This window comes from Stegodyphus dumicola, chromosome 2, assembly GCF_044657685.1.
Source record: "Stegodyphus dumicola isolate Sdum_Otavi_A_Nest chromosome 2, ASM4465768v1".
In the NCBI taxonomy this organism is placed as follows: Eukaryota; Metazoa; Arthropoda; class Arachnida; order Araneae; family Eresidae; genus Stegodyphus; species Stegodyphus dumicola.
This window is the reverse complement of record NC_140769.1, coordinates 203,900,071-203,913,065: the sequence shown is the minus strand read 5'-3', so window position 1 is coordinate 203,913,065 and position 12,995 is coordinate 203,900,071. Positions and strand designations below refer to the sequence as shown.

At 34.4% G+C, this 12,995-nt stretch overlaps 1 protein-coding gene across 11 annotated transcripts in view; it reads left to right on the top strand.

The window, feature by feature from the left end:
• Positions 1-12,995, top strand: part of LOC118181150 (coiled-coil domain-containing protein CG32809-like) — a 1,535,131-nt gene that overhangs the window by 1,447,572 nt on the left and 74,564 nt on the right. For all 11 annotated transcript variants that reach the window (XM_085811658.1, XM_085811657.1, XM_085811656.1 and 8 more), the window contains 2 exons: positions 1,492-1,635; positions 7,430-7,763. In XM_085811658.1, the coding sequence (XP_085667784.1) occupies positions 1,492-1,635; positions 7,430-7,763 (478 nt within the window). The remainder of the gene's footprint in view (positions 1-1,491; positions 1,636-7,429; positions 7,764-12,995) is intronic.

Genomic DNA, 12,995 nt, shown 5'->3' with positions numbered 1-12,995 from the left:
TACGTTTTTACACAAGCTATCGAATTCTGAATTTGTTAACGTTATATTTGCAAGTGCACTTCATTTTGATTTTTGACCCTATTTCTGTATTTTGTTTTTATTGCTTCATAGCCTGAATTTATTATTCGTTGATATAAATTTTGATAGGGGGCATTAGGATCTTTATGGCTTTGTTAAAAATTTCAAGATTTTAAAAAAATTAAGGAGATTTTTTTTAATTTAATTTTTGATGGTGTTATTGTTGAGATCTCAGTTATAAATCAGTAAGTCAAGTAGTTGGGAATGTACATCAGATGGAGCTCACAAATAGAAGGAAAAAAATTCAGTTAATTTTAAGTACTATACTTTTATTATGCGTAAGAGTAAGCAGTCTGGGGAAATATAATGTCACTAATCTGCAATTCTAACCCTAATTTTTATACGTAATATTTAATATACTACACTAAAATCGGATTTCCTTAATCAACTGCTCTTATTCGATGCTAATGGTAGATAGAGCTGCTGTTATCTATGTGTTCTGTTATAGCTCATTATAAAGGTTTCGAGCTAGATGAATAAACGAAGCTGCATCATACATTAAGTAAAAATTAACGGTTTTTTGCTTCATTTATTTAATACTTCTAAAACCAGTCATTCGAGAAATAGCTGTTTATCAAATGAAAACTAGGTTGAAATGTACATTTTATTGTAATCATGCCATTCTAGAACTTTAACAGTAGCAAAACCGATGCATATGAAAGCAATGCTTTTTACTTATACCACATTTTAATTAGGTGACTAATCTACATCATAATAAATGAACTTTCTCTGGAACTACACACATGTGCCTTGACGAGAAAGGTAGGTTTTTCATGAACTACTGTAATGATCTGATTCTAACGCATACCATACTTCAAGGACATGGTGTCAGTAGAGTATTATTGTTCACTTTTGGAACTTATCTTCTGACCATCTTGCAAAAGAGACTGCCACACTTTTTGCAAAGTCCTTTCATCATTTTGCAGAGCAATTCTTAAATACGTAGCATTCAATCTGTGGCTGAGTTATCCTTCAGTTGGTAAGAGAAATACTTATTAATCTTTAAGAAATGCTTTATGAAGCTTTCTTAAGTCTTTGTAGTTATGATTTGATTTCTAAAATGAATGAACCAATTCTTGACCATTCTTTCCCAATTATTTTGAAATTCTTTTATTTAATGGACCGTTGCATTCGAACAATTAGCATAATAGTGATTGTTACAAGTATATTGCAATTTACATCGCTGGCAACGAGTTGTACACAGTGCTATGACTACATGGAAGTCGAATAAAAATTACGCAGAAGTAAACTTCTTGTGGTAGTCGTAAATAAATAGCTGCTCCTATTAAAATTCCAACCCTCATATAAGTTGTGTTTCTGAAAATTTTGACTTATATATCTGTCAGTAGTTTATATATCAAATAACATTTACTGCACTTTTCAATGAAATTCAGTATTTGTTTTAATTTATAGGTGGAACACAGCCTCCCCCAAAGCCTCAGCGTTCTTTTCAGCAAGCTCTGACACCATTGGGCAAGACTGTACGTTCTACACCTCCTCCGAGTGGGCCACCTCCATCAATCCCCTCACCAAGATCTGGCCAGCCGCGTCCTTTGGGTAAGATGAGAACTCTTTCTGACCTATGCAGTACGAAGTTTTCTTATTTTTAGGAGCTCTTCCCAATAAGGAATCATAATCTGCAGTATCCCACTTTAACCACAATCATTGTGGTTTACAACGGTCTCATAGCATTGGACATGAAACACGTATTAGTCTGCGAATATTCAGGTACTCTTATTACAGCGCTGCTTCTTGTCTAATGTTCTGTGCCAGATGTCTCATCAATAATCCGGATTACTTAGCTAATCTTTGCTTTATAAGGCTTTTAATAAGTGAGAATTGATTCATATTTAAAACTTTCTAGCTGTCGTCTGCATATATAACTTTTCTGAAAGCATGTGTGCATAATAACATTACAGTATAAAGCAAATAAGAGGCATAAAACTCTAAAAAGGGAGAGTAGTGTTGGCAGCATTATGGCATCAGAAATACATCAAAGGTCACGTGACCGGAATTGTCCTCATTCTTTGTTGAGTGGTTTCGAGTGAAATTGGAAGTGTTTGTTTTGAAAGTGAATGTAGGAGTGCATGGAGATTATTTTTGAGTTTAGGTTTTTTGGTGGCAACATGGATTTTAAGGAAAGTTTCGTTTTCATTTTGTGGCAAAGACGATTTTACCTTGAACCACGTGTTTGGATAAGATATCCTTTTTAATTATTTTTAGTATTTTAACCGAATAGCGAATGACTAAATATTACTTTATAATTTTATGATACCATTTTAATTACTGTAAATGGTAAGTGAAACTTGTTTTAATGCTCTTCCAGTTGTCACCATTTTGTCCGCATCTTGAATGATTCTCTCAGTCTGCCGTTTTGTTTTCTCAGTGTGTTCTTTCTTGTGTAATGAGTCTTGCTTGCCCCCTTCATCGTACTTCGAAAATAAAATTTAATTTTTTTCTTTTCACTATTTTTCTTTTTCGTTTTTATAAATGTAAATTTCTTATACTTTTAAATTTTTTTCTGGTCATAATTTTATTTCGTGTTTGACTTTTTCCTACATTTTAAATACTTACTCATGTTACATTTTCATTTCTTCAAAAGTAAACTTGTAGAGTTATTAGGTATTTTGAAGTAGGAGAGATAAAAAAATGAGCAACGCCTTCGCCGGGACTCGAAACACGGACCTCTTGAATTCGCGTCGAGTATGCTGACTACTGCACCATCAAGGCATGCTAAGAAGGTGGAAGAAGTACCTTATATACTCCCTTTTTTAAAGGGGGGCTGGGGATTAGGGAACCCAGTCGCCAAATCCTGGTGGTGGAGATTCATTATCCACCACCTTTTTTGTCTCTGTTCGGGCTACACTGTAGAGTCATAAGTATTTCGAAGTAGGAGGAATAAAAAATTAGCAACGCTTTCTCCGGGACTCGAACCACGGACCTCTCGAATTCGCGTCGGGTTTACTGACCACTACACCACGAAGGCATGCTAAGAAGGTAGGAGAAATACCTTACAAGCTTGCATGTATTTTCTTAGTTTATGAAATTTAAACTGGAATTTACATGCATATCATTTCCTTCTGCAAGCCTTCATGGATATTTTCCGTAGCTTCAAATCGAATTAAACCAATATCTACAATGTTCATTCTATAAAATTTAGTTGGTATACATAACCATAATATTGCATTTCGTACTTTTTTTGCTACTACTACTTAATAGGAGATACTTAGAACTCTCTCTTCTAATTTACTGTACTAATTACTAATAACTGTAATGACTTTATAGAACACTATACAAAGCATTACGAATTCTCTTTTACACATCTTACTTTTATTCAAAGGATTCACCAAACTACGTCTTCGTATTCGAAGAACTTCAAATTCGAAGCTTATTTTGGAATGATATAGCACGTAAGATGTAAATTTACAGGTAGAGAAATAGTGAAGTACAACTATTCTGCAAATCTGGCCGGTACTAGTTATAAAACAGTAAAACTAATTATATTGCGATTTTCCATAAAAGGTGGTTTCAGCAAAGGTAATATGTCAGCAAACTCCTTGAAACTAAGAGAGCATTTTATCTCAAATCTTACAAATTTTTTAATAGAATTTTTTAATAGATATACGTATGATCGAAGATCTAATGCTCGCTTAGCGTTCGAAATTTTAGTTGTGATATAGGAAAATACACATTAAAGAATTAAATGTGGGTACTCATGTACATGCTTGCATAGGAACAAATATATAAAATTTTAGGAAATATTTGCATATTTATTATTTTGGCAGCAATATTGTAAGTCAGGAAAATTTTCTGTACTGAACATACTATGATCAAGAGTATGACAAATTTACATGTATAAACTATTTTACTAATAATATTTGAACATTTTCTTTTGAGTAGAACGTATCCAGAATCTTCAAAATTAGTAATGAAAAGAGAAGTTTAACAAGATTGTACACTAATTATTATACACTAATGTTTATTATACACTACCGTTTATTATACACTAGATTATACACTAATGTTTGTGAAAATTGGAACGCCATGAAGGAATTATGCAATTTAAACCAAACTTGCAGGAAATGTAAAGTGAGGTAAAACATGCAAATGATTAGAATTACAAAGCGATTGCGCATGCGAGGATTGAGAACCGGGTGCTTTTTCCATATATATAAAATGACTATAAAGTTGCGTTGAAATCTGTTTATCGTACTCTGTCTGCGGTGAACGTTTAATAAGTGGTCAATATGCCTCGTCAACAGCGGACGGTACCATAACAACAATTAATGGAGTTCGAACGAAGCCGTATCGTCGGTATGCAAGAGGGTGTGGGCTTTCGTATCGAGCAATCTGAGCCCGCACGCAGCGCAACGACACAACAGTGATGCGTGTTTGGAAGAAATGGATAGAAGAGAAGCAAACCAGGCGAAATCCTGGCAGTAGATAATGCAATAGCACAACGGCACGGGACGACAGACACCTCATCCTCATGGCTGTGACAGATCGTACATCATTCTCTCGTGATTTAGCAGAACGTTGGATCACGGCTACAGGTGTTGTGTTGTCTAGCTCCACTGTTCATCGCCGTCTGCTGCAGCATGAACTGGGATTCTCCTGTCGCTGAATCAGAGATGCCTCCGACTTTGATGGGCATGGCAACAAGTTGTTTTTTCCGATGAATCTCACTGCAATTTGGAGTATTGTAATGGAAGAGTACGCGTCAGACGTTACAGAGGGAAACGTCTTCTCCCCAAATGTGTGTTATGCAGCGTACACACAAACGCCTGGCATCATGGGGAGGGGGACTATTGGGTATGATTGTCGATCCCATCTTGTGCAGTTTGCGGGCAACCTTAACAGTGATCGCTACATAAGGGAAGTTGTGGAGCCAGAGATCTTCCCCATTCTTCGACGCATTCCGGGCGCTGTGTTTCAGCAGGGAAGTTGTGGAGCCAGAGATCTTCCCCATTCTTCGACGCATTCCGGGCGCTGTGTTTCAGCAGGGAATTGCCCATGCACGTTTCTCAGACTGCACAAGCCTTCTGTAGGGCACAACAGGTTTCACTTCTTCAATTGTCTGCTTATTCCCCAGATATGTCGCCCACTAAGTATGTCTGAAATTTCATCGGTCGGTAAGTTGCTGGTACAAAGCTGGTGGGGCACTAAGACTGGACTTTGGCGTCAAGTCGAAGCCGTTCTGGAATGCCTTTCTGCAGGATTATTTTCAGAACCTATATGATTCAATGCTACAATATGTACAGGCTCTCATCGTTCAGCGTGGCGGACACACAAAGTATTGATTACCGACGTTCATTTTGTTGTTGTTGTTGCTTTTTTATCTTGTAAATTTGACTATTTATTTGTACTACTACCAGTAATATGTGGAATAAATTTCATTCTTTTCCGACAATTCTTTCATGGTGTTGCATTTTTCACAAACATTAGTGTACTAAAAACCACCGTAAAGAGGACTGTGTAATTGTAAAATATTACTTCAAATAGTACTGACAGAAGGAAAAAGACCTGACTTTTCTTTAAATATTCGCCTAATTTGTTAAAATACAGTATATTGTAATACAGTGTGTTAAAATATAACCTTGGTTCATTAATGCAATAAAATATTTATGTATGATTAATTGTTCCTTTCGAATGTCAGATGTAATTAATTTTTGAGTCAAAGAGAAAGATTTTTACAAAACAGTGATTCTTATTCTTCTAGTAATTTATTCTAAGTGTAAGATTCAAAAACAAAAACAGACGCTAAATAAGCTAACTTCGCCAATTGTAGACATTGGCGCGAAGTCGGCAGTGAAAATAATGTTTATCTGCACTTTTTTAAACTCTAATTAGAATGAATGTGTTGAGGTACATAAAAATAATGATGACGATTGAAAAGAGTATTCAAGGTTGGTGAAGGAAGACGGCTTTCATTTCCATGGTTGAACATAAATTCTATGTATATTTTAGACTTCGTTTTGACTATTCCTCATAGATCTGACTAATAATTTGAATTTAAATAATACTTTACGGTGTAAAAATTTATCTCTATAGTTCGATTCCCGAGTACCTTGTTAAGAAAGTCAATGCTACGATAAGTTCAAATGTGCTAATTGATATGAGACTGTGCAGTGAATGGTGGAATCATGTGAAGAATCCGAGTAAGTTTTCACAAGCGGAAAATCGAGGTTTAGTGTATGCTTGGGGGTTAAAGGTATTTTTTATACTCGAAAATCCAAAATAATTTTGTAAAGCGTTTCAAAAAGTTAACAGAATCTGTGTTAAATCTATGTGTTGAATAAAATAGTGTGTTCTGAGTATATTCACGTAAATTTCTGTAGCGAAAATAATAAGAAATAATATATTTTAATACTTCAATGAGCAGGGTAGAAAAAGCATTGGTTTAAGCGTGGCGGACATTGGTTTAAGCGTGGCGGCATTGGTTTAAGCGTCTTTAAGAAGACTTTATGCCATGAAAAGTTATTACGCATAATAAGATTTTCTCCTTAATCCTTTCGAATTAAGTCCTTAAATTAAGTCCTTAAATCCTATAATAAAGAAACTTGGGTAAGTCTGTGTTTATTTTGGGGAAAAAGGAATTAGAAATGCAATATGAATATGTTTTATAAGCAAGATTTAAGTATAAAGCTTACATTTGCTGGACATAATTTGGTGAATCCTTTGAATAAAAGTAAAATATGTGAAAGAGAATTTGTGATGTTTTGTTTAGACATACTTTGATGAACCTTTTGAATAAAAATAAGATGCGTAAAAGAGAATCCGTGATATTTTGTACATCGCTTCAAAAAATTAATATACTCTGCATTCCTATATTAGAAGGAAAAATTCTGAGTATTTCCTATTAAATGTTAGTAGCATAAAAAATAAGAAATGTAATATTTTGGTTATGTATTTCAACTATATTATATATAGAATGAATATAGTACGTAGTGACCGGAGTTTCACCAAGGAAGGCTGGTTTGCCAGCCCTTTCTCTTAAATTTAGATTCTTGCTCCTATTTAAAACTCACTTCATTAACATTATAAGGTATTTCTTCCGCCTTCGTGATGTAGTGGTCAGCACACTCGGCGCGTATTCGAGAGGTCCGTGATTCGAGTCCCAGAGAGGGCACTGCTCTTTTTTCACATCTCCTGCCTCAAAATAACCTAATGTCTCGACAACATATATATTCTGGTGGATTAGATAAAACAGGAGAACTGTGGGAAAGATTTAATATAAGAAATAATGTGTCAATTGAAACAAACCTTACAGTTGTTAATAAATCTTAAAATAATTGTCAGAAGCTTATTCAAGAGAAATGTTAATTCAGCTAATAACTGATTTTCTTTTCAGTGCCTGTGGGATCAACAATGCCAATGTCTCCAGAAAGAAGACATGAACCTCTAGGTTCTTATCGAGCTCCTCCCGACCGTCCATACTCCGTAGCTGGACAAGCAACATATCATATTTCACCCGAAAGGCGCTACGACCCACCTTATCATTCCTCACCAGAACGTCGTTCTCAACAAGAATCTGGTTATTTGTCGTCACCTGAAAGGCGCGTGGATCACCAGCGGTCATTCTCTGGTTACTCCACAAGCTCTTCATATGAGGAATCATTGTATGGTGGAAGTATATATGGAACACGATCTGGTAGTGTTACTCCTGTCATCGATGAAGAAGCTAGGTAATCAGATCTTATGTTATCTACGTAACGTCTTTTGCAGTTCTATTACATTAATAGGCCTTGTATCCAGGCAAAAAAAACTGAATATATCTGCTCCTTAAATATCTGACTGACTTCAACCCTACGTATCAGTGATAGTCAGTCAGAACATATGATGAGCCCCAAAATCACAAGGATTACATTAGGCAGCAATGCTTAAATTCAGCTACATTCCACCGCAGCTCAGGTCTGGTAATTCTTAGTTTTCAAGAGGCATCGTAATTGCAAACAGAGCCCTACACGAGATAATTTCTGACAGTTTGTTAGCTGTTATTAGAAGCAAATTACATTAGTCATGCAAAATTTCTTTTAACGATTAATAAAACTAATGTCGATACTAGCTGCTAAATGTATACGTCCTCAGCAAAATAATTAGAGAACTGTGAGTAGTGAGGGAGGGAGGCATGTTGAAATGAGAACCCTTCAAAAAGCGGAATATTTAACGATTATACCCTTCCAGCAAAGAACATTTAAAATAATTCAGAAGCTGAAATAAAAAAGCAATTTTGTCTAATTGCTAAGAATACTGTTTAAAATATCGACTTTCTTTTTATCGTTGGGGTCGTGTTTTGCTGTCATTAATTTACTTGCCTTTCATTGGTTTTATTGTTTTATTTAATTTTATGATACATTAATTTAATTTAATATTTATATATTTATCATTAATGTAATTAGTATTTTATTTATCTCTTTAATTTGTTTAATTCTAATTACTTTACGTATTTTTTCAATTTCTTTCTTATCTTATTGATACTTATCGTTGTACTTAGCGGCCTTCAATAGAGCTCCGACATTTTTGTTCAGTCACATTTCTGATGTATTGCTGAGCATATTTGACATTGCTGCACTGGTTAACATGTTTCTGGAATCCTAAAACACTATCGATTCCGAGAGGATCTGGCAAAATGCTTTTGCTTTTTAAAGAAAAGGGCTGTGTTTCTCCTTTACACTTTTCATTTCCGCTTTCAGTCTGTAAACAGTATGTCTTTCACCACTCGCAGAAAAGGATGGATGGGAAAAGTGCAGTGGAAAACTTTAATCAAGATTTCTAAGAAATAATGAGCCACAAATTAACTACAATCTCTTGTCATTCACAAAAGAACTTCGGAGAGGCAAATAATTGCTGTGAACTTTCCTTATAATGACAACGAACGCAGGTTTCCTTATTTATATCCCTGGTTCAAAATATTATTTATTCGCTGTATCAGGTTCTGTGTTCCGCCTTACTTGCTTTGGGAACATGCAAGAACCTGACTCGGAACAGGAAGCTTACTAAAGCTGTGTCCAATAAATGTGGGAAGTAGACAAGATACACAGGAAGGGTATACGAAACCCTTTATTTTTCACTCTTTACAATAATTTCCGTACTTCGGAATACAGAGACCAACTACTTGTGGTCTGAACGTAAGAATATAAAAATATTAACTAAACTCTAACTTAAATTTGGAATAATAAACAAGGGCCTACGTGGAAGATTGGCCGTATATTAACAGGAAGCCGTATGTAGTACAGAGAACTGTTAACACTACAATACGTTTAAAATTATCAAGAGGATTAAACCTCTGGCCTGGAAGGCAACCAGCAACCGAGTAAAACTGCTAAGGCAAGCGACCTGCTTCGACTAACTCCTTCCTCTCCTCTTGCTTGGCAAAAAGCCACAACTTAAGTACTTGGCGTTCGCCAGACAAATTTGCATAAATAAGTTAAAGCTTTTAATTCTGGTCGGAAGTAGAAAATAAGAAGTGATAGTAAAGATTTAAAATAAAATAAACGTTAGTAAAACTTAAGATCCTTACAGCTGGAACGCAGGTTCAAAAATTTCTCAGAACATATGCTTGTAGTGCAAATTTGAAACTTAAAATATTATTTATTGATCTACTAACATCGATCGAAATAGGTGCCTTGTTCTAGTACTCTTGCCATTTCTAGAAGCATTAGGAAAATGCCTGTTTAGCAGTTGTCATATCTTTGGTATATCTACAAGCATTTTAACAGAGAATTATCGGAAGTCAGAGAGTGAGCAATTTGCCGAAAAGGTGTCTATGGTATGATAGGGTAGTATGACTAAGAGCATTGTCGTGATACCGGAAACTCCACTTATCTGATTTTATCCTCCAAATGCATTTATACGTAATCACCAAAACTAATATGTATTTAATTAATAATTAAATTAATAATTAAATTAATAACATCTAATATTCCGTTAGCAGAAATTAATGATGGATGATGTTCAAATTGTCGGAGAAAATAATCTATATAAAATTAATTTTCTACGTTGATTCATACTCTTTTTGGCCTCAAGATGCTATTGTATGCATTTGTAAGGACCGGCTTTCTTCTGCAAATTGTTGGCGAAGACCCAGGCTTCTTTGCTTAAAATGCTATATTGCATCAAATAGTCAAAATAGGCTCTGTCTGTATTACATTCCAAACCAAGTCGTTCCAATTGATATCACTTCATATAGTCTTATAGTGTACGCTAACGCTTTCTAACAAACAAATTCACCTACTACAAGTTCCATGCACGTCCTTTCTGCGAATATTTGAATATAGGTATAGTAAAATTAGAATTTTGATTAGAAAGCTTTTGATATTGAATATGGCGATTCAAAATCTTCTTACAGATTGCTGGAAATCCGGAGACATCTGAAATGTAGCAAAATGTAAGAATTTTGTAGGCACGTCCCAATATGCAGATAAAAGTTATTCTGGCAATTCAAATAATAAAATGAGAATAACTTGCTGACCCAAATAGATTTGCAGGTTTATGTGTATTTCTGTTTCCGCAATTCCTCTTTCCCCTTTTTTCAAAATTCTTCCTGTTCCCGCGAAATTGGAGAGTACAGTCCGCCTCCTGCAGCTCCTCAGGGGATGTCAGTATAAGTCATTAAGGAGAGGTGGTCAGTTTCTTTATGCATAAGTTAGTCATTGTCTTGACATTGTTAGACTAAAAATGTGTCTTAGTTTAGGCTCCTTTCCAAAAATTTAGTTTCATTCTATATGTAATTCTGTTACGATATTAATTGTTATTTTCGCATCTTATCTTAATCAATATGGATGTTTTAGACATAATTGAAACTAAAGGGGAAAACCTTTAGCCCTTTATAAATGTTATCAATATCGAATTCGTAATAGAAATAAGGAAAATGTAATTCATTCGATTTGCATAAATGAAAGAATTAAAAGCTGCAATGTGCAATTAAGACAGAAGAAGAAGTCACTTTAGAAGAAAAAATTCATTTATGTGAACCTAGCACAGCAGATTTAGCAAAAAAACAAATATTTATAGCAAAAATCAAGAGCGGATGAAGAAAAAGTTTCTACTTTCTTAAATTTACAGTTTAGAAGTTGGAAAATTATACGATTAAGGCATTGACATATTAACCAGTATTCCGCAGTTTTCAAGTGTTAAAACAGCTCTAGAAAAAGTGCCGAAGAATACGCACTTGTTTGGAAGATTTAGAAATTCCTAACGAATTATTAGCAATAGATAATAACTTTCGTTCTTGTTAAAGACAGCCGAATTTTGATGTTTTCAATTAAGAGAAAGGAAGCAAGGAAAAGCGGGAGGCAAAACTTTCGTTATGTATGGAACTTTAAAAAGTTGCTCAAAGTTTTTCTCTTAAATTTATACTAGCTATGTTGACAATGGGAGTACCTCCAACGAGATTAATCTTGTGTCTGTGTTGTTTTGCTTACTCTCCGATAAGTGAAGGCAAACTTATGAGAGATTATTTTGTTTAATTAAAAATCGTTTTTCTAATTGAGATCCTAAAGAAATTTTGATAAATTTTAAAATTGCAGTTATAATTTCGCTGAATTTTTTTTTTTTTTTTTTTTTCGTAAAAATAAGAAGTTGCAGTTTTTATTTAAATTAGTGTATCTGGAGAGAGATACAAGACTTGGGATTTGTTAACTAATGTAGGCATAATGAAGAAATTAGAACTCACCTCAAAATGTGCACGACCCTTGCTTACTCATCCTCGGAATATATTGATGATAGTTGGCTGTCTGTACAAGAACAAAATTAATTACATTACGAGATGCACGCATTTGGATATTCCGGTGAATACAAGTAAAGCAAGTCCATCAATCGAGATTCAGATGTTATATTTCTCAATTATGACTTTGATAGTTTGTAGCTAGGAGGAAAAAAAAAAGCTTCTTTTGGCTAGGATAAGCTTTGTCAGAAGCTGCGATGATGTTCAAGGTATATTTTCTTCTAAACCACCTTTCTTTTCGTAACAAATATTTATTTTGAAAGATTTTATTATAACTCACTTTTATGCAGAATTTTGGAAGAATATTGTGTTTACTTTAGAAAACGACCTTTCAGTTCATTGCCAAAATCATCTCAGAGTTTGAACACCTCTCTCTCTCCCCCTTTTAAATACAGAATTAGCTTCATTCAAAGATGTGAGATCGTAAATATTTTTTGATTATTTCTTTTAAAAATTCGTTTTTTAAATCTAGAAATTTTTTGCTTTTCTACGTTTCGAGAAAGGCCAAGGCCCAGTCGTATAATGTAACCCCTTTGGAAAGGGGGCTAATGAAGATTGATGATTTCGCGCAAACAGGAACGTTTTTGACAACCGCAGAAACAAGAATTGCGGAAACAGGAAGACACCGCGGGTTTACATTTGGCCATCACTCGTCCATATGATAAGGCAGTGATATTTTTCTCATTTAAGACAGCATAGGCTATAACATTCCAGTGTAAAAAAATTATTTAATACAATTATTCAAACTGATACGACTAAATTACGAGTTTAATTTTGATTACGAGCATCTTTTTTTCTGATATTCTGTTAGTTATGAAATATATGATTTACAGAATGTGTTTACATATTTTTAGAAAGATTTCAGAGCCATTTAATTCATGTTTAAATTGTAAAGAGTATTTTTAATGTTTGATCTGATAGCCTTTTCTGGAATGTGTGAAGTCTGCATCGTGATTTCCGTGATCATTTCATAAAATTTCCAGGAGCACTCTTGCTCATTTCTCTTCCACAATTTTGCAGAGGCCATCAATCATGGTGATTGATTTGCGTTTAGAAAGAGCTCTTTTAAGTTACCAAAATTCATTGGTGAAATGTCAAGGTTGCAGAAATACGTTGAAAAGGTATATACGCAATAACTATATCAGTGTTCATTTTTTTTTTTTTTTTTTTTTTTTCAAGGAATGCAGTGGTA